Source organism: Oncorhynchus nerka, linkage group LG6 (genome assembly GCF_034236695.1).
Source record: "Oncorhynchus nerka isolate Pitt River linkage group LG6, Oner_Uvic_2.0, whole genome shotgun sequence".
NCBI classification, from domain to species: domain Eukaryota; kingdom Metazoa; phylum Chordata; class Actinopteri; order Salmoniformes; family Salmonidae; genus Oncorhynchus; species Oncorhynchus nerka.
This window is the reverse complement of record NC_088401.1, coordinates 54,425,354-54,447,873: the sequence shown is the minus strand read 5'-3', so window position 1 is coordinate 54,447,873 and position 22,520 is coordinate 54,425,354. Positions and strand designations below refer to the sequence as shown.

The window sequence follows — 22,520 nt, the reverse complement described above, 5'->3', positions numbered from 1 at the left end:
GTAAACTGCAGGGCAAATTGCAGAAACTTCTATTGGAGACTTAGGAACTAATAGTTGTGTGGTTATATGGTCAAGGTGTCCCAGGTGAACACTTTTAAGATTGTAATTATTTGCATACCTCTTCTGTATCCCCTAACCATTACATTCAGCTATGGTGTAAGAACACAGATATGATGAAAACAATGAAAATAACCAATTATTTCAATTTCCAAACTTTGTTTTAGTAGTTCCAGCGATTACGGCTGATCTCTTCAAAAGGTCAGTGGAGTTAGGAGGGAACCTATAAAAGTCCCTTCTCCGCTGTCTGCACACGCATGGCTTGAGCCGTATGGTTGTATTGGTCTGTTTTACGAGGAGCTCCACAGCCCTCCGTGTTCCAACAGACAAAGATCCACTGATGTCAGAATAAACAGTGCTCTCTGGCAGACCAGGCAGCTGCATCATTTACAGGCCTAGCTGCTTTAGATCCAAAATCTGCGTTTTGTTCGGAGGGTGTTTTTCACTCCAGCAGGGTGAAATGAACTGTGTCTTTCAGTTAATGGGGCAGACGGACGAACGATTCAGGAGAGCGGCCCTGAAAAGAGCCAAAATGCTTTTTCTTCATGGCAGTTCTGGCGCTCGACTTGCGTTGACCTTAATTGAAGGCTAAGGGGCTTCTTTTGATAAAAAGCAAATCATGTCAGATATGATGGTTTGTTTGTTGCAGACAGCATATACGAAATGACGGATAAGTTGATTTAGTGGCAGTTACTGCAGCGTAAACAATAATGTGGGTTTCCGTGTAATAAATATGCCTACTGGTATACACTAAATGTATTTTACTATAAATAGCTTTTTCTATTTACATGTTGAATATTACAACGTATAAATAAACAGTATTTATCATGTACTGTACGGACTGTACTGTACTATAATTTCATTATACATATTGATGTTCCTTCCATAACTTTTGGTCACAGTTACATAAGTCGAAAGTGATGCAGATAGAATGAATCATTCTAGAACATTTTAGAACTGCCAATATGAGGATGGGGATTGCCTCGATGTATTGTTTTCAGATGTTGCCATCTCAAAGAGAACGGTCGTGCAGATTTCCACGTCAGTGTTAGTCTCTCCGAACCCTCTCTATAGCCATTTACTCTAAATCCCTTTCTCACACAGTACATCTCAAAGTAATTGTTGTATATGCTTATTCCATGTGTAATTCTGTGTTGTTGTTTGTGTCACACTGCTTTGCTTTATCTTGGCCAGGTCGCAGTTGTAAATACGAACTTGTTCTCAACTAGTTTACCTAGTTAAATAAAGGTGAAATATTATTATATATTTTTTTAATTTGCACAACTATTTTGTCATTGACATTTACATTTCTGTTCAGATTACAGTATATTTATCAAACCTGACTCATATATGAAAAGTACACCCACATGAATTATTGTTGTACAATGTTAAGCAGTTCCAGGTTACAAATCTAATGAGATCAAACCCATATTATATACATACCTTGTTCTTTCCTTTCACCAGTTCAGTTTGGTTGTTTATGCTCTCAATCCAGTTGTGTGAGTAGTTCCCCTTATCGTCCATTTGAACTGGGATTGGCTCAGTGTAAAGGGTGCACCTACAGGACAGAGGAAATCAGTGATTACTCAACTAGACGTAACGGCTGCAGGTTACCTAAAATATGCACTCAGTTTTGTAAATTAGTACAGAATATTGGACAGGAGACTGTTAGAGCAGGATGCTGTGTGGCCATGACATCATTTCCTGTATTTAATTAGTGGGAACCGGAAATTATACTATGGACCATCGATTGATAATATGGACCAGCGATAGCTGTCCAAACGGTTTGACAATGTGTCACTTTAAAACGGCAGGAATTAAACCCTAAGAAGCTCTGACTAACACCATAGCTTTTGTATGGCCTTTTAGGGTGCAGTGAGCTACAGCCCAGTTAAACCAGACTGCCTGCTGAGGGGAACAATCAGGCTGATAAGGAGCGAGGCGGTCAGGATGAAACTGCAGTGTGACAGGAAGCCCCATGCTATGCTTTTTATTTAAATTGACTGAGAACACATTCTCATTTACAGCAACAACCTGGGGAATAGTTACAGAGGAGCGGAGGGGGAATAAATTAGATATCTGGAAGCTGGGGATGATCAGGTGGCCATGATGGTATGAGGGCCAGATTGGGAATTAGCCAGGATTAACACCCCTACAATAAGTGCCATGGGATGTTTCGTGACCACACAGAGAGTCAGGACACCCGTTTAACATCGCATCCAAAAGACGGCATCCTACACAGGGCAATGTCCCCAATCACTGCCCTGGGGCATTGGGATATTATATATTTTTTAAGACCAGAGGAAAGAATGCCTCCTACTGGCCATTCAACACAACTCCCAGCAGCATCTGGTCTCCCATTAAGGGACTGACCAGGGCCAACCCTGCTTTCACCTCGACTAACCTGTACCCCCACACATTGACTCGGTACCGGTACACCCTGTATAGAGCCTCATTATTGTTTTGTACTTTCTTGTGTCACTTTTTTATTAGATTAAAAAAAAGTTTATTTTGTAAATATTTTCTTAACTCTATTTCTTGAACTGCATTGTTGGTTAGGGGCGTTTAAGCAAGCATTTCACGGTAAGTTCTACACCTGTTGTATTCAGTGCATGTGACAAATAACATTTGATTTGATTAGCTTCAGAGGCAATTCAGCAGTGGGATGCAGGGTGGTATGCTGCTGGCTATGCGTCACCTCGAACAGGAAACCCCCCCCCCCACTCTCTGGCCAGAGGAGATAAGCCTGTTCCCCAAACCTTATTGGGTCAACAAGGGACAGCTGATACCATCTTACCCTGCTGCTGATAAAGAAACCCACCCCCCTTCATCTCCCAATCACTCTTTCTTTAACTCCCAAATTATATCTGAGACGTTACGCTTCCCCAACCACAAGGGGACTGTGATATGTGATTTATACGAGGTCCCATCCTGAAATGATAAGTGGTCAATTTGCAGTGACAGGTTCTTGAAGTGGGTCTGAACTGTATAAAACAAACAGTTGGCTCAATCAGGCCGTGGCTGGCCTGGGCTGTTTCTCTGTCTGAAGCCACTCCCTCATTAGCTGTTGAAAAAACAAGCCCTTTTCAGCGTCAAACGTTTATGAGCCACTGTTTCCATTGCCAGAGTTGATTATCTTTAGGACTGCAGAAAAGGGGCACTTTGACACAGCTTGACCCACCGCCATTATTTCTGTCACAAATTTGGCATACCAAGAGAGGGTTTTTTAACCAATAATTATGGATAATTAACAGAAGCACTTGTCAAGTTAAAGCGCATGAAGTGTAACATAATTCAGGCCCTCCGTTGTGAGGCCATCCAGAGATGTGTTTTTCTAGCGGTGTTGGGTCCTGATAATCCTGCGGTAATGGCCCATTGTTTGCCTGATTTTACGCCTCAGAAAGGACCCCTGCTGTCACTGACTGTGTTCTGGCTGCTCTGGCTTTCAGGGAATGTTCATGTTGTTAAAGGTTCACTAGCAGGTCGACATACACGCCCACGTCACTCATACCACACGCTCTGTCCCGTTCAGCTCTATAAAAGCTTGGGGATTCTGAGACTAATATATCCTCTCTCCCCGCCCACAGAGCCAACAGCCACAAATGAGTGGGGAATTCTCCGGGGCTGCATTTCTTTGATAAATGACCTTATTTTGGGCCAGAGTCAATTAAAAGGATGCAGGCATGTTTATGGAGAAGGAGCCCCGGGCTTGCCCGGTGGTTCTGGACTCCAGACTCACACAGATGATCTGGTTTTGTGTCTGTCTTTGTATGTGTGTCTGTCTTTGTATGCGTGTCGGTCTTTGTATGTGTGTCGGTCTTTGTATGTGCGTCTGTCTTTGTATGTGTGTCTGTCTTTGTATGTGTGTCTGTCTTTGTATGCGTGTCTGTCTTTGTATGTGTGTCTGTCTTTGTATGTGCGTCTGTCTTTGTATGTGTGTCTGTCTTTGTATGTGTGTCTGTCTTTGTATGCGTGTCTGTCTTTGTATGTGTGTCTGTCTTTGTATGTGTGTCGGTCTTTGTATGTGTGTCTGTCTTTGTATGTGTGTCTGTCTTTGTATGTGTGTCTGTCTTTGTATGCGTGTCTGTCTTTGTATGTGTGTCTGTCTTTGTATGTGTGTCGGTCTTTGTATGTGTGTCTGTCTTTGTATGTGTGTCTGTCTTTGTATGCGTGTCTGTCTTTGTATGTGTGTCTGTCTTTGTATGTGTGTCGGTCTTTGTATGTGTGTCTGTCTTTGTATGCGTGTCTGTCTTTGTATGTGTGTCTGTCTTTGTATGTGTGTCGGTCTTTGTATGTGTGTCTGTCTTTGTATGTGTGTCTGTCTTTGTATGTGTGTCTGTCTTTGTATGCGTGTCTGTCTTTGTATGTGTGTCGGTCTTTGTATGTGTGTCTGTCTTTGTATGCGTGTCTGTCTTTGTATGTGTGTCGTGTGTCTGTCTTTGTATGTGTGTCTGTCTTTGTATGTGTGTCTGTCTTTGTATGTGCGTCTGTCCTTGTATGTGCGTCTGTCCTTGTCTGTCTGTCTGTTTGACTTTGTATGTGTGTCTGTCTGTCTGTCTGTCTTTGTATGTGCGTCTGTCTGTGTGTTTGTCTTTGTATGTGCGTCTGTCTGTCTGTTTGTCTTTGTACAGTGGGGCAAAAAAGTATTTAGTCAGCCACCAATTGTGCACGTTCTCCCACTTAAAAAGATGAGAGAGGCCTGTAATTTTCATCATAGGTACACTTCAACTATGACAGACAAAATGAGAAAAGAAAATCCAGAAAATCACATTGTAGGAATTTTAATGAATTTATTTGCAAATTATGGTGGAAAATAAGTATTTGGTCAATGACAAAAGTTTATCTCAATACTTTGTTATATACCCTTTGTTGGCAATGACAGAGGGCAAATGTTTTCTGTAAGTCTTCACAAGGTTTTCACACACTGTTGCTGGTATTTTGGCCCATTCCTCCATGCAGATCTCCTCTAGAGCAGTGATGTTTTGGGGCTGTTGCTGGGCAACACGGACTTTCAACTCCCTCCAAAGATTTTCTATGGGGTTGAGATCTGGAGACTGGCTAGGCCACTCCAGGACCTTGAAATGCTTCTTACGAAGCCACTCCTTCGTTGCCCGGGCGGTGTGTTTGAGATCATTGTCATGCTGAAAGACCCAGCCACGTTTTATCTTCAATGCCCTTGCTGATGGAAGGAGGTTTTCACTCAAAATCTCACGATACATGGGCCCATTCATTCTTTCCTTTACACGGATCAGTCGTCCTGGTCCCTTTGCAGAAAAACAGCCCCAAAGCATGTGTTTCCACCACCATGCTTCACAGTAGGTATGGTGTTCTTTGGATGCAACTCAGCATTCTTTGTCCTCCAAACACGACGAGTTGAGTTTTTACCAAAAAGTTATATTTTGGTTTCATCTGACCATATGACATTCTCCCAATCTTCTTCTGGATCATCCAAATGATCTCTAGCAAACTTCAGACGGGCCTGGACATGTACTGGCTTAAGCAGGGGGACACGTCTAGCACTGCAGGATTTGAGTCCCTGGCGGCGTAGTGTGTTACTGATGGTAGGCTTTGTTACTTTGGTCCCAGCTCTCTGCAGGTCATTCACTAGGTCCCCCCGTGTGGTTCTGGGATTTTTGCTCATCGTTCTTGTGATCAGTTTGACCCCACGGGGTGAGATCTTGCGTGGAGCCCCAGATCGAGGGAGATTATCAGTGGTCTTGTATGTCTTCCATTTCCTAATAATTGCTCCCACAGTTGATTTCTTCAAACCAAGCTGCTTAGCTATTGCAGATTCAGTCTTCCCAGCTGGTGCAGGTCTACAATTTTGTTTCTGGTGTCCTTTGACAGCTCTTTGGTCTTGGCCATAGTGGAGTTTGGAGCGTGACTGTTTGAGGTTGTGGACAGGTGTAATTTATACTGATAACAAGTTCAAACAGGTGCCATTAATACAGGTAACGAGTGGAGGACAGAGGAGCCTCTTAAAGAAGAAGTTAAAGGTCTGTGAGAGCCAGAAATCTTGCTTGTTTGTAGGTGACCAAATACTTATTTTCCACCATCATTTGCAAATAAATTCATAAAAAATCCTACAATGTGATTTTCAGGATTTTTTTTCTCATTTTGTCTGTCATAGTTGAAGTGTACCTATGATGAAAATTACAGGCCTCTCTCATCTTTTTAAGTGGGAGAACTTGCACAATTGGTGGTTGACTAAATACTTTTTTGCCCCACAGTATGTGTCTGTCTGTCTGTCTGTCTGTCTGTCTGTCTGTCTGTCTGTCTGTCTGTCTGTCTGTCTGTCTGTCTGTCTGTGTGTGTGTGTGTGTGTGTGTGTGTGTGTGTGTGTGTCTGTCTGTACAGCTGGGACAGCTGTGACAGCTGAGCTCAGCGTCCAACAAACCTAAACACTCATCCAAAACATAACCGGGAGGTGCACTGGCTAAGACAAAGCTGGTCTGCTTTACCAATCACGTCTACTCATACTGGCCCGAGAGCGGACAATAAAACTCAAGGCAGTGTGGACAAGGCAGTGTTTCACCATACCTACAGAAATAACTAGAAATGCACAGTGACCCCTGGATGAGAAAACACACAACACTCCCTGTGACCTATCTCTGTTCTCTGCATGAAACTGGCCGTTTCTGTCATTCGAAACTGTAGTCAGATGGTCTTGGTGACTAAGTATCCTTTTGATCCACGGGCTGGGTGTTTGAGGAAAAAATATAGGACTTTCATCTCAGTTCTGGGTTTATTGCTTTGGATCTTGGAAGTTGTGCCTTGTGATTGTGCAAAGCCTTGACACTGTATCTTCCCAGGTCTGTGGTATTCTTATGGTTTACAGAAAAACAATGAAAGTACATTACCAATGAAGGAACATTGTGAAAGTGAAAAACAAGAAGTGAAGAATGCAGAATTGTGTTACTGGAAGCGTTAAGGTTAAAAGGCACTGATGCAGTAGGAGAATTCAAAGAAAATGGTCTTCACAGTTTAGTTAATGATTTAGCCCCCCCCACCCCCGGATAAACAGGCCAGGATGGTGTGTCGGTGACTCACTCTTTGTCGGTGGGGTCAGGGTGGCATGGTTGCCAGAGCCACGTGATGTCGGGCATGGGCACTCCAAAGGCGGTGCAGGTTAGCTGGTGCTGCTTGCCGAACATGTATGGTTGGACGTCTACCGAGGCCACCTCCTCTTCTGAGATCATAGGCCTCACTGAGACACAGACAAAGAGATCAGACACTGTTGCATTATCCGTTACACTCTACCTGGCTGTTGGAGGTCATAATGTCTTTATAAAGATAGAGGTCCGTCATCATGATGAATAACCATGAAAAAGGTGCCATCAACATCCAGCTGTCATCTAACCTCAGAGAGTGGGCTTTGAAGTGCTTGAAAATGGCTGAGTGATTGCATAGCCCTGATACCCTGTGGTTGTCCGTCACATCAGGGTGTCACAGTGTCTCAGAGCCTGACCTCTACCCTGCTGCCTCTGGGACAGATGTGGCCCTATGCCCAGGCCCCAGGTCAGTGGATCAGCAGTGTGGGAGAACAGCAGTAATCAACACCAGACTGACTGGCGGACGAACACAGACAGACTGGATGCCACCTCCAGGAAAATGTTCACATCAGTTAATCATTGTGAACCAGTCAGTGTGTGTGTGTGTGTGTGTGTGTGTGTGTGTGTGTGTGTGTGTGTGTGTGTGTGTGTTTTGTTTGTATGCCTGCATGCATTGGTGAGGCTGAGGCTGAAGTTGTAACATGGTTTCTCTCAGCAATGTCCTCAGTTCAAGCCCCGGCTGCTGAATATTTGAGATCTGAAGCACTGAACTTCAAAAGCTTGATGAACGATGTTTAAAATTGTTGCCTAACTGTTCCCAGGAATCTCTCTTGATTTCTCCTTCCATTGTTTTTGTCTGTGAGAGTGGGTCATTTTTTTGCCATTCCAAACCCTTGAGCAATCGGGACAGCAAGTGTCCATAGATAACATTTATATGAGGGAGAGAGGGGGCTGATCTTTCCACTTAGGCATGGTAGGGGGATTCCTGGGTAATGTGCAGGGAATGGGATGGAAATACTTTGTTATGCATTCTTTTGCCCCCCGTCGCCAGCTTGGAGTAGTATCTGAGTGGCACACATGTTTCTCAACAGTGTTCTTAAGGGCAGGCAGATTGCACTCCCCGACTCTCCATCCAACACACGATCAAAGCTCAAGAACATAACACCGACCACTTCTACAACTGCTGGTGTTGACAACCATCAGTATTTACATGGCAATCATTACAATATATTTGTTTGAACAGTCTTTGCTAAAGCATATAAAGTACACAAATAGCCCTATATAATGTACAGAACACGGTTGTTTACACAAGTGGTGCTGGGCCAGATGGGCTACATACACATCGAGAGGATGTAAACAAATGATTGCCCAAGATGACGCTTACAATGGAGTTATGTCCGTCCCTGCCTTAGCTCAGTGAGACCTTGCCTTCACGCAGTACCAGTTCCGAACACACTGACCCACCGTAGATGGTGACCTTGGCAGAGGCGTGCTTCTTGTTCCCCATCTCAGCGTTCCCTATCTCAGCGTTCCCTATCTCAGCCGTGCACCTGTACGTGAGGAGCTAGAGAGGCTGGGTTCCTGTCATACTGCAGGCCAGGACCAACCGGGGGCTTAAACCCAATGTGCCGAGGCTGGTCGAAATGCAGAAGTCCAGGCCATTGCTTCATTTCCTCAGGATGGCCAGTCATTTGGAGGGACAAGGAATGGGGTATAGGATGGGATAGAGCGGCGATTTAAAAGGAGCTTTACCTCGGACTACCAGAGTGTAGCTGAGATTCCTGTAGAGGCCTCTCTCCTTGTTGCCCAGGGCGATGGTGAAGACCCCAGCATCCTTCTGCTTCACATCCTTGATGAGTAGGTTGTAGCCTGAAGACTCGTAACAAGTGGAGTTCTCGTTGATGGGGACGCCATCCTTATACCTGGGAACGAGATACACCAACATTTGCTTTAGAAGTTCACCTCATCATAATGTACTGATGTGAAAGTTGTGATGATAATTAGTGAGCACCTCTATATCCCAAATCAAATACTCACATGCTTCAGCTTAGTGCACATAGTCACAACAGAGCTATTATATTCATCAGGAGTTGACAATACACACAGTGAAAAGGCCCAGCAGCTGAACTCAGTCTTACCATGCGATGGTGTCGGTTGGTGGCAGTGCATTGACCTTGGGTTCAAACATCAGCTTGTTTCTACCCTCTGTGTAGACTACTCTCCTGGCCCATTCATTCTTATAGGACACATTCAGGTATGGATGTTCTGAAATCACACGGGAGAGGACCAATTATGAAAGCATTAAAACGACTGTCGAAAAACAACAGTATAAATGTACTATCAATGAGGTCACACAATGAATGGCCAAGATGACCCTTACAATGGAGTTATGTCTGTCTCTGCCTTAGCTCAGTGAGACCTTGCCTTCTCGCAGTACCAGTTCCTAAAACACTGACCCACCGTAGATGGTGACCTTGGCTGAGGCGTGCTTCTTGTTCCCCATCTCAGCGTTCCCTATCTCCGCCATGCACCTGTACATGCCCCTGTCGTCCATGGTGATGTTGGACAAGGTGATGGCTTTGTACATCCTGGTGATCAAAGCCGGATTCTCTCTGATCTTATTGACGGTGGGGTTCCGATTGACCTGGGGACGCAAAGGCATTCATCAACAACCCTGAAACATTGACCAGTAATTGACCAATCTTAAAAGATGTTGAATGACTAAGAACTTACCATCCTCTTTGGGTACTCCCATTGGAAGTTGATCCTTCCGTTGAAGGTGGTCTCTGCAGAGCAGTTGAGGACCAGAGTATCTCCCACTAACAGCTTGATACGTTCAGGGTTGATCTTTACGTTCCTCAGGAAGTTAGCTATGCAAGCAGAGTTAGAAGGGAAGACACAGTGAAAATGAATCAACATCCTCAGTAATTCCTCTGTCTCTCGTAGCCCTTTCCTGCAGTCACATGACCGAGTGGCTTCATGGGTGGAATGTTACTAATATTTTTCATAATTAATAAACATTGTTTAAAGAAACCCTCCGACGATCTGATGTTTCTATGTGAAACGGTTTTGTTATATTTCAGTCTTCCGTAATGTACACTACCGTTCAAAAGTTTGGGGTCACTTAGAAATGTCCTTGTTTTTGAAAGAAAAGCACATTTTTTCCCATTAACATAACATCAAATTGATCAGAAATACAGTGTAGACATTGTTAATGTTGTAAATGACTATTGTAGCTGGAAACGGCAGATTTTTTTAATAGAATATCTACATAGGCCCATTATCAGCAACCATCACTCCTGTGTTCCAATGGCACATTGTGTTAGCTAATCCAAGTTTATCATTTTAAAAGGCTAATTGATCATTAGAAAACCCTTTTGCAATTATGTTAGAACAGCTGAAAACTGTTGTCTTGATTAAAGAAGCAATACAACTGGCCTTCCTTAGACTAGTTGAGTATCTGGAGCATCAGCATTTGTGGGTTCGATTCCAGGCTCAAAATGGCCAGAAACAAAAACCTTTCTTCTGAATCTCGTCAGTGTATTCTTGTTCTGAGAAATGAAGGCTATTCCATGCGAGAAATTGCCAAGAAACTGAAGATCTCGTACAACGCTACTACTCCCTTCACAGAACAGCGTAAACTGGCTCTAACCAGAATAGAAAGAGGAGTGGGAGGCCCCGGTGCACAACTGAGCAAGAGGACGTGTACATTAGAGTGTCTAGTTTGAGAAACAGACAGGGTAAAAGGGATCTTGAAGAAGGAAGGCTATCACTCCATTTTGCAATGCCATGCCATACCCTGTGGACGGCGCTTTATTGGAGCTAATTTCCTCCTTCAACAGGACAATGACCCAAAGCACAGCTCCAAACTATGCAATAACTATTTAGGGTGGAAGCAGTCAGCTGGTATTCTGTCTATAATGGAGTGGCCAGCACAGTCACCGGATCTCAACCCTATTGAGCTGTTGTAGGAGCAGCTTGACCGTATGGTACGTAAAGAAGTGCCCATCAAGCCAATCCAACTTGTGGGAGGTGCTTCAGGAAGCTTTCCTCCACAAATTGACAACTAGAAGCCAAAGGTAAGCAAAGCTGTAATTGCTGCAAATTGAGGATTCTTTGATGAAAGCAAAGTTTGAAGGATACAATTATTATTTCAATTAAAAATAATTATTTCTAACCTATATTTCCTATTCATTTTGCAACTCAAAAAACAAGGACATTTCTAAGTGACCCCAAACTTTTGAACGGTAGTGTATATCAAGTGTAATATTGGGATGCTATTTTTATTTCAACTCTATATCTGACATGGTACAGGAGTATTCTTTTTTTAAGCCCATAAACATGTGTGTGAGGTGTATACTTTTGTGTCAAAGTAGATTTGTTTTAGACTACCAAGAAACACTCTGTGTAACCCTGATTTAGCTCACTGCAATACAAGATTAAAAGCTCAATTAGAAAAGGAGAAGTTACTCACTTTGCCTCAGAGGGATGTACTGCGACTGGACCTGTTGGCCGTCGACGCTGGTAACACAGGTCAGGAGACGAAAGGATTCGTAGGGACCATATGGGATCACGAAGCCTATTTTGGGGTCCCATTCCTTCCATTGTTCTATCTCCTCTGATAAGGGTGGCAGCTGAAAGAAGAGACAGGTAGCAAAGTGTTTGTCAAAGGGCTTATATGTTTAGTCACACTTCTAGTTCTGCAGTCTTTAAAAAGCACTCAGCCAGTCAGACTAAAATACGATGTGGGCAACTGGCTTTGATATGAAACTCCACACTCCAATGAGCTCAGTTGGAGATGACAGCCCATTAGAACCAACTTCTAATTCATTTTCATGGTTTTATGGAGTGTAACTATCGCAATTATCCACACAGCGATGCACGGAGCACTGTTGACTTTGAACAAGGGATGAAATGGATGGACGTGGCCAAGGCCTACCACTGCAGTTGTTTGTTCTCCAGCCAAGTGTTATGCTGCTGGGAGAGGAGCGAGAGGGGAAGGAAGGAAGTAGGGAGCAAGGAAGGAGAAATGCCAAAGATCTTCCAGTAGCAGGGAGGTCACACAGCCCACTAACTTTGCCATCTGAATAAGACGTATGAGGTCTGGCATCATGTCAACATGCAGCAGAAGACGCACTCTGTTCATTGATGCACATAATTTATAGGAAGGTCGTCTCGTGTTATAGGATACTGTAATAAGACAAGGAGCTTGGTCACTGTGACCCAGTACCCTACACCCAGCTCCTTCGAGAGATATTTCCTCCTATAGTTTTATTCAAAAACCACCTAACCTTCCTCAGGAGCATTGGCCTATTGTTGTTGTTTTTTAAATTCTACCCCCTTTTTCTCCACAATTTCATGTTATCCAACTACTATCCAATTACGATCCAGCGCCTTAGACCGCTGAGCCACTTGGGAGGCCCCGGACTGTTGTTTTTGACTGGATACAGTGCCTTTCAAAAGTATTAATTCCCCTTGGCGTTTTTCCTATTTTGTTGCATTTCAACCTGTAATTTTTTAATTTTTTTAATTTGGATTTCATGTAATGGACATACACAAAATAGTTCAAATTGGTGAAGTGAATTAAAAAAATAACTTGTTACATTTTTTAAAATTAAATTAAAAACTGAAAAGTGGTGCGTGCATATGTATTCACCCCTTTGCTATGAAGTCCCTAAATAAGATCTGGTGCAACCAATTACGTTCAGAAGTCACATAATTAGTTAAAATCCACCTGTGTGCAATCTAAGTGTCACATGATCGGTCACATGATCTGTAACATGATCTCAGTATATATACACACCTGTTCTGAAAGGCACCAGAGTCTGCAATACCACTAAGCAAGGGGCACCACCATGCAAACGGCACCATGAAGACCAAAGAGCTCTCCAAACAGGTCAGGGACAAAGATGTGGAGAAGTACAGATCAGAGTTGGGTTATAAAAAAATATCCCAAACGTTGAACATCCCACAGAGGGTCGCCCACCAAAACTCATGGACCAGGCAAGGAGGGCATTAATCAGAGAGACAACAAAGAGACCAAAGATAACCCTGAAGGAGCTGCAAAGCTCCACAACGGAGATTAGAGTATCTGTCCATAGGACCACTTTAAGCCATACATTCCACAGAGCTGGGCTTTACGGTAGAGTGGCCAGAAAAAAAGCCAATGCTTAAAGAAGAAAATAAGCAAACACATTTGGTGTTTGCCAAAAGGCACATGGGAGACTCCCCAAACATATGGAAGAAGGTACTCTGGTCAGATGAGACTAAAATTGAGTTTTGGGCCATCAAGGAAAACGCTATGTCCGGCACAAACCCAACAACTCTCATCACTCCGAGAACACCATGTTTTTCATCGTCAGGGACTGGGAAACTGGTCAGAATTGAAGGAATGTTGGACGGCGCTAAATACAGGGAAATTCTTGAGGGAAACTTGTTTCCGTCTTCCAGAGATTAAAGACTGGGACGGAGATTCACCTTCCAGCAGGACAATGGCCCTAAGCATACTGCTAAAGCAACAGTCGAGTGCTATAAGGGGAAACATTTAAATGTCTTGGAATGGCCAAGTCAAAGACCAGACCTCAATCCAATTGAGAATCTGTGGTATGACTTAAAATTGCTGTCCATCAGCGGAACCCATCCAACTTGAAGGAGCTGGAACAGTTTTTGCCTTGAAGAACGGGCAAAAATCCCAGTGGCTTGATGTGCCAAGCTTATAGAGACATACCCCAATAGACTTGCAGCTATAATTTCTGCAAAAGATGGCTCTACAAAGTATTGACTTTGGGGGGGTGAATAGTTATGCACGTTCAAGTTTTCATTTTTTTTGTGATATTTCTTGTTTGTTTCACAATAAAAAATATTTAGCATCTTTCAAGTGGAAGGCAGGTTTTGTAAATAAAATGATACAAACCCCCCAAAAATACATTTGAATTCCAGGTTGTAAGGCAACAAAATAGGAAAAATGCCAAGGGGGTGAATAGTTTCGCAAACCACTGTTTGTATTGTTTTTTAGACCAGAATTTCCTGGACAAGATGTTTATAACAGGTATTCTATACTTAGATAGAGATTGTATTCTGCAGATAAAATATATTGGAGGACCTTCCTGTTCTTAGCAGGAAGCAGACAGGATGACTCCCTCTCCTGCCCCTGAGCTTCCCCTCTCTGTGGCCACTATCTGTTCCCGAATGCTTGAGTGGCCAACCGTTTTATGGGTGTGAGAACTCCAAAGATGCCCATAGTGCAGAGCGCCTGTGTTTATCATGTCTCTTTGCGATCTTGACTTTAGTGACGTCAATGGCAGACTTCTCTTTCAGAAAAAGGTACACTCTGGTAAAGTAATCAGTCTGATGCCCATACTGTCTCATAGCGTGTACAACTGGTCAACATTGGTTAGTATCATAATAAATGCTGACATTTGCTCTCTTGTGAAAGAGCATGTGAATGAAGAATGTGAATACAGAAACTAACAGTCATAAAAAGTCTTACCCCTTCAAGAGTGACAATCTGGTCAGGAGAAGTTGTTCTACAGGGAATCACTAGGGTGGCCTCATGTCTGTATGTAAACAAGGTGTATGGAATGGGGAAATGGTGCTCCACAAACGGATGCTGGTGATCTGTAGAAGAAATGAAAGAGAATATCAATATTTACTCTATGAATTTAATTAATTTAATTAGCTGTATTTTATTAAAAGTAGGGGTGAGCCTCCCGAGTGGCGCAGCTGTCCAAGGCACTGCAACGCAGTGCTTGAGGCATCACGACAGACCCGGATTCAATCCCAGGCTGTCTCACAGCTGGACGTGACTAGGAGACCCATGAGGCAGCGCACAATTGGTCCGGGTTAGTGGAGGGTTTGGCCGTCCGGGATTTCCTTGTCCCATCGAGCTCTAGCGACTCCTTGTGGCGGGCCGGGTGCCTGCAAGCTGACTATGGTCGCCAGATGGACAGTGTTTCCTCCCACACATTGGTGTGGCTGGCTTCCGGGTTAAGCAAGCAATGTGTTAAGAAGCAGTGTGGCTTGGCAGGGTCGTGTTTCGGAGGACAGATGGCTCTCGACTTTCGCCTCTCGCGAGTCCATCAGGGGGTTGCAGCGATGGGACAAGACTGTAACAACCAATTGGATATCACGAAAAAGGGGTAAAAGTACCAACAACAACAACAAAAAAGTAAGGTGGAAAAGGATTCTTTAAATTCTGTTTTTTAAGTTCAGTAGAGTCAGGGTAATGTCAGGCCATCTATCTCACACAGAGATCAAACAGAATCTCCCGACTAGTGAGATCAGCTCATTCTCCAAACCCCCTACCGCTCCTCCTGCTAGGTGCAGCTTTGGATAAAGAAACAGAGTGGAGATAGCTATGATAGCTCTATCACAGCTCCAGTCTTTTTCACCAGGGCAGGCATCCAATGCCTCTCTGACTGTTCTTTCACAGACCTGCTGTGTGAACTTTTCTGTTACACAAATACTTGAGTGATTTGTGCGAGGCTGAGCTGTTTTGGCGTGATAAAATGGACTAGTATTTGTAAAACAAATATGGAAAATGATCTAATAAACAGTTGAAAGTCTTTGAAAGAGGCCTGGTTAGACTAAACACGGGGCTACCAGGCTGTCAGATCGCCAGAGGAGGCAGAGAGAGCAGCCAGGGAATTAGGCTAGGACCTCAACCTATGGAGTCTAGTACTTTTTGCATCGCAATTTTAAGTTCGATCGAAATATCAGCATCTGTTCTGAAGGCCAGATATTAAGAAACATTTGTGCACACACATCACAGGAGCTGGACAAAAAGATGTCCTGGACAAAAATATATGTCCAGACAGAGATAGAAAGGAACTCACTGATTGTTTCATCCAGAAAAGGTTATTCGTCAGGCTTGTCATTCTTATCTTTCTGCCCAGATGTTCCATGAGACCGATCCCCACCACAGTCCCTCAGACTAAGACCTTGACATTTTTGAAGGGACACTGATGGCAATCTCAACTATGGTAATGTTTTAAGGTATTTAGTGTTGCCTTGCAATGCTCTCACTAAGGAGCTATTTGCAAGTGTTTGTACGTGCAGTTTGTCTGTTTCGTAGAGGACATTCTCCAAATGTTGAGGGAGGACTAAGCCTGTAACATGGGAGAGACCATAGCTGGTGTCGTGCGAGGCTCCAGGAGAGACTGACTGGAAAAACAGAAGCCGGAAATAATAGCCAATGACAAGGGCTTCCAATGCGATACACTCTCCTTCCCTGTCCCAGAAGGAGTCAGGAAGCGGGGGGAAGCCTTTCTCTCTGTTAGAGGCACAACTCAGTTCCTTCTGTATGGCTTGGACTAGACTCCTTAAAATAAAAAATCCCCTCTCAACATACAGTCATATATCTGTAATTACAAACCATCCTCTTTACAACATGTGGAGAGATATGGCTGTTGTTGTCTGCTAAATGAGGTATGGAATGGATGGAGCCTCTCCTTTATTTATATATATATATTTTTAAAAAAAATCTTATTCTGTCTTTTTTTCTGAAAGACTGGCTGGCTTCCAGCTCCTGTATCCTGCAGGAAGATGTCAGGCTACTCAGTGACCATGGTTCTAGCCTGGCCCTTAAGAGCCTCTGTTGTTCTAATAGCTGTCTCAGTTTAAACCGTACTGCATTATAGGCGTTGGCCCATTTAAAATCACCCCCTGCTTTTTAGAGGGAGTTTGTTGAACTTTTGCTGTTCTGAAACAAACCAACTGTAATGAAAAATATGAAGAAAAAAAAACATACAGATCAGGAGTGAAAAAAGTCCTTATCGGCGTTAAAATAAACTATTTCAATCACAAAGGGAGATCCTTTTCATATCAACTTTCACACACTGGGAGCTATTGGCTAATTATGTACTTTACGCTAGAGCTCTGCTACCCGACCTGAGCCCGATGGGCCCCGACATTATACAACGGGTTAGGCCTGGGAAGGGCCTGTTTTTTCATCAATTACTAAGGTACGGGTAGGGCTCGGGTATCACTAAACTGATCATTAACATTTTGAAGCTGAGCCAATTGCTCGTGTTTTGCTTCAAAGTACATATCATGGTGTCAGAAGTGCTTGAACCTCATCAAATATAACACTAGAACATTGACCGAGTCCACAGGAGAGAATATTTTAACAGAAAAAGTCATGTTCCTTGAGTTTTATCGGAGTTTAGAGGGAGAAAAAGTAGCTAGTTTACAGCTAACTGCTCTCTGTCTTGTCATTGAGCATAACAGCAAGCAGAGGCATTGCTATGGATACTCACACAAGCAGAGCCATGCACAGAGCGCATGCAGAGCGAGCAGCGCAGAGAGGGGGAGAGAGAACAGACAGAGACGGCTAACGGATTCTAACAAAGGAAGTTATTTCTTATTTCGCGTTCAGGTAAGTCCAGCCCTAAAATTTGGCATAAGCAATCGGGCCTGGGTAGGGCCTGAACGTCGCGGGCATGGGTAGGGCTTGGGCTTAAAATTCATGCCCGAGCAGGGCACTACTTCATTCAAGAATGTCATTTTAGAACTCAACAAGGATGATTTACTCTGTCAGCATACAATTTATACTGTATGTAAAACCTGCTGCATATACAGCATTGTATGAAAGGGGCTATACCATTGGGAAATGTCTGAACAGTATAAAGCGGGACTCACCTTTGACGTAGATGTAGGTGGAGCTGAAGTCGGGGGAGGGCTGGGTGTACCTGCAGCTGTAGAGGCCCGTGTCGTTGGAGCTCAGGTGGCTCACCAGCAACTTACTGCAGTGGGCGTGCAGCTGGGGCTCACACTCCTCCACGCGCACCCCCTCCGAGGTGACGTCCCGCCAGGGCAGCCTCCAGTGCAGTTGGGCGGCACCTCTGATAAAGACACAGCAGAAGTAAGCCCTAAGAACTGATAGAGGATCAGATATTATTTAGTGTCCCTAATGGTTCAAATGTGGATTGAGGGTAGGGAAATCGGATTCTAGATCTGTGGTTAAGGGCAACATCTAAGTCAAGTGACAAAGTACTGAGGGTCTGAGAGGGTCAGTCAGACCACCTGCATCATCCCTTTCTTATTACCCTCCTACCCCCACTAGGGTTCTGGGTCGTCACCCTCAGGTCAGCAGCATCACCAAATCAAATACCGTAATTTCCGGACTATAAGCCGCTACTTTATTCCCACACTTTGAACCTCGCGGTTTATACAATGACGCGGCTAATTTATGGATTTTTCCCGCTTTCACAAGATTCATGCCGCCAAAAAACTGAGCACCGTCACATAATGTCACCCTCATCATGGCAAAGACACGGAGAAATGCATATGATGCAGCTTTCAAGTTGAAGGCGATAAATCTGGCTGTTGGAAAAGGAAATAGAGCTGCTGCATGGGAGCTTGGCCTTAATGAGTCGATGATAAGACGTTGGAAACAGCAGCGTGAGGAACTGACTCAGTGCAGAAAGACAACAAAAGCTTTCAGAGGGAAGAAAAGCAGATGGCCCAAAGTATTTGCAGCCACTCGACATCAGTGTAAATTGTGCATTTAAGGTGGCGCTCCTTGTTCAGTGGGAGGCTTGGATGACAAGTGGGGAGAAATCCTTCACTAAAACGGGCCGCAGGCGAAGAGCATCTTATGGTCAAGTCTGCCAGTGGGTCCTGACAGCATGGAGCATTGTCAAAAAATCCACTATCATCAACGGGTTTCGAAAGGCTGGACTGCTGCGTGTTGAAGGGGCAGCATGAGCTCAGCGGGTATTTGCCTCCGGATGAAAGTGACGAGAGCGACAATGAAAACGATCCAACATCGGATGAAGCAATTCTGAGGCTATTCAACTCCGACACCGAAGGAGATGACTTCAGTGGTTTCAGTGCACAGGAGGAGGAAGATAGTGACCAATGACTGTCTTGGTAGGCTACTGTTTTAATATTTGTTACAAGCCGTGTTTCGTTAAAGCCTATTTATTTTTGTTACAAGCCGTGTTTCGTTTAAAGGCTGTGTAAAGTTCATTTGTTTCAATGTACCGGTAGGCACCTGCGGCTTATAGACATGTGCGGCTTATTTATGTAAAAAATACATATTTTTTAATAATTCAGTGGGTGCGGTTTATATTCAGGTGCGCTTAATAGTCCAGCAATTACGGTACCTTCATTGTCTCACCTGATTTATGCACACAAACATACTCTCAAATGTTACAGGCACAAGCTCTTAAAGCTGGAATCCTTAATTGAAACAACAACAATGCCGTCACTCAGCCTGGAGAAAATGTAACCTCTTTTAAATTCATAGACAGAGCTTAGGATGCAAGGACTGACCATCCATGATATCAAAATTGTAGTTTTAGAAGATACAGTGTTTGTTTATATGTACATTGTTTAAAACAAGATTATATGTTGGGTTCTGATGGGGTACAACAGTTGAACTAAACTCGTGAGGCATGTATAAGTTATATTCTTCAAGAATCAATGGCTATATATAATGAATTAAGTCCAAAAATGGATGTAGCAACTAAGGATTCTAAGTTTTAAGAATCCATCAGAACTTTTATTTAAACTTATTCAAATCCGTGTAAAACTTTGGCTTTGACCTGATTTGACTGATTATGTGCCTTTTCTGTTTTTTTTGACAGTGGATATTCTCAGGATAAGACATAGATGAATGGTTTGCAATAATTATTCTGTGGGAATTTTTCCAGTGTCACACCATTTTGTTCCGGTTGCCAGTTGATTAGGTCCAGCTCCTCCCCTCAGGACCTCTCAGATGATGTTTATTGGAAAGTGTTTAAAGGCCCTTCCAATAATCTGGAGTCATCTTGATAACTTGGATTTGCACATGAGGACATGGCTGGGGTCTCTGGTGATGTGTTCAAATAACACATATTCCAAACAATGCCGTTTTTAAGGTCCCATTAAAAGCGATCCCAGAGGATCTTGAACAATTTCTCGCTGCATACCACTGTCTCAACCTACAGCGCCTTGGGTCAAGCAACGTCAAACTCTCATCAAGAGGCTAGAAACCATAGTTTCAGTTCTGGGACTTTTTAGCACATGGCCTTGGAGGGAAGTGTTGCATTAGGAAAACAGGGGTTAGCTTTCCTGAAGTGTCTAGAAAATGATGCAAAAATGACCACTGGAGCAGGACCAGGAGCTAATAAATGACAGGGGAGGGGTGTTGGCATGAACCATTTGGATTTTTGATGTAAGGCTTGCCAGGGAGTTCAGATTATTTCCCGTACCTCTATCATCAAAATGAATGGCCTATTTTAAAAGGCATTTACACTTTTTTGTTCTGTCCATATGACCTAACCGAGAAAACCCCAGAGTTGTAAAAACAAGTATTTCCTTGTCTGGTTGTGTGGGCAGGAACAACTCCTGACTCTTGTGATGGGGCCCTATAGAGTACAGATGTAGAATATTAATTTCATCACCCTGTTGCATGAGAACTTTCCTGCAATGCAAGACATTTAAAATGTGTGATGTATTTGTAATTTCCACTTTGAAATTTCAGACTATCAACCCCTACAAAAATGTCCAGTAATTATAATCCACATAATATTTCACATTTCCTGTTGCTGCGGGATTATTATTTTACTGCTGTAAGCAAACTGGTTAAAATTAAGATCCTACATCTATAAGTTAGAACATATTTTCTGTTGGGGAACTTGTTGGTTCAGTATGTGTGTGTGTGTGTGTTTGTTTGTGGGTATGTGTGTGTGTAAATATGTGTCATACCTGCAGATGAGGGTGAGTGACTTCCCAGTGTGGCGAAGGTGTGTGTCCCCAGAGGGAAGCAGAAGAGGGTCCGGTAGGCTGACCTGACCTGTAAAACACACACACACACACACACATTCAGACATTAGCTAACACACTCAGTGGATACATTAATACACACTGCGCATTTCAAAGTTTCGCTTCATAGTTGTCTTACAGTAAACAACAAATTACATCATGCCTCTATTTACAGTCAACCTAATTACACCATGCCTCTATTTACGGTCAACCTAATTACACCATGCCTCTATTTACGGTCAACCTAATTACACCATTCCTCTATTTAGGGTCAACCAAATTACACCATGCCTCTATTTACAGTCAACCTAATTACACCATGCCTCTATTCACAGTCAACCTAATTACACCATGCCTCTATTTACAGTCAACCTAATTACACCATTCCTCTATTTAGGGTCAACCAAATTACACCATGCCTCTATTTACAGTCAACCTAATTACACCATGCCTCTATTCACAGTCAACCTAATTACACCATGCCTCTATTCACAGTCAACCTAATTACACCATGCCTCTATTCACAGTCAACCTAATTACACCATGCCTCTATTCACAGTCAACCTAATTACACCATGCCTCTATTCACAGTCAACCTAATTACACCATGCCTCTATTCACAGTCAACCTAATTACACCATGCCTCTATTCACAGTCAACCTAATTACACCATGCCTCTATTCACAGTCAACCTAATTACACCATGCCTCTATTTACAGCCAAGAATCCTACAGTCTGACTTACTAGTGGTGTAACACATTTCTTGGGAGTTTTTCCCTTGAGTCAGTACAACCCATGTTCTGGTCTACTCTGCTGCTGGTTCTTATGCAAGTGGTGCTCTGCTGTGCAGGGGTCAGATTTGGGGATGGGAGGGGTGTGGGTTGTTTCCGGTGCAGTCCGTGTAGGGTAGGGCTCTGGATGGATACTGGTCTGGTCTGGTAGTGATGAGCTATGTGAGTGTGTTAGAGTGGGGTGGGTGGGAGGCATATGAGGGGGGGGGGGGGGGGGGCAGCTGTGCACCTCAGCCAGCCAGACGGGTCAGTCACAACTGGGGAGAACCGGGCAGACCCAGATGAGCCCTGCAACATGTCAACAAGCACTTCCTCCAGATCAATCAGTCAATCTAGCTTGGTGGGGACTCTCTCTCTCTTCCTCTCTTTCTCATAACACTTATTTGGGCAGATGTACTTTTTTATTGACCTCTGATCTTGTTGATGCTCTGTATGCTATTATTACATTTGTAGGGAAGAGCGACAAAAAGGGGAGGTTGAAACGGTGGATTAAAAATCCCAGTTGGGGGTGGGCCTGGCTGAAGCTGTTGATAGGTGCTGCTCGTGGTACTCAGCATAGGAAGCACTGTCATTCTCTCTGCTGTCCGTGAGGTGTGACGGTCTTATAAGTGATTTCCTTCTTTTGACTCTCTACTCCCCAAGCAGCTTGTGTACTGACAACCTGGGGTTTAGTCCGGTCGCCAGGCAAACACGTTCATTACATTTTCTCTTTCAGAGCGGATATCTGCAGCGAACCTTTTACTTGAGTCATACAGTATCCAGACAGTCAATGGAATTACACAACAAGGCTAATTCCCTGTGTGGACTCCAGAAACCCACACACACAAATGCACGTGAACACAACACACACACACACACACACACACACAAA

General features: G+C 43.6%; 1 protein-coding gene across 1 annotated transcript in view; it reads right to left on the bottom strand.

The window, feature by feature from the left end:
* LOC115130649 (vascular endothelial growth factor receptor kdr-like) overlaps positions 1-22,520 on the bottom strand; it is a 75,711-nt gene that overhangs the window by 42,251 nt on the left and 10,940 nt on the right. The window contains exons 2-11 of the mRNA XM_029661997.2: positions 20,802-20,889; positions 17,748-17,950; positions 14,599-14,726; positions 11,584-11,743; positions 9,843-9,979; positions 9,570-9,753; positions 9,248-9,374; positions 8,862-9,031; positions 7,108-7,264; positions 1,501-1,615 (exon numbers count right to left, since the gene is read on the bottom strand). Coding sequence (XP_029517857.1) covers positions 1,501-1,615; positions 7,108-7,264; positions 8,862-9,031; positions 9,248-9,374; positions 9,570-9,753; positions 9,843-9,979; positions 11,584-11,743; positions 14,599-14,726; positions 17,748-17,950; positions 20,802-20,889 — 1,469 coding nt within the window. The remainder of the gene's footprint in view (positions 1-1,500; positions 1,616-7,107; positions 7,265-8,861; positions 9,032-9,247; positions 9,375-9,569; positions 9,754-9,842; positions 9,980-11,583; positions 11,744-14,598; positions 14,727-17,747; positions 17,951-20,801; positions 20,890-22,520) is intronic.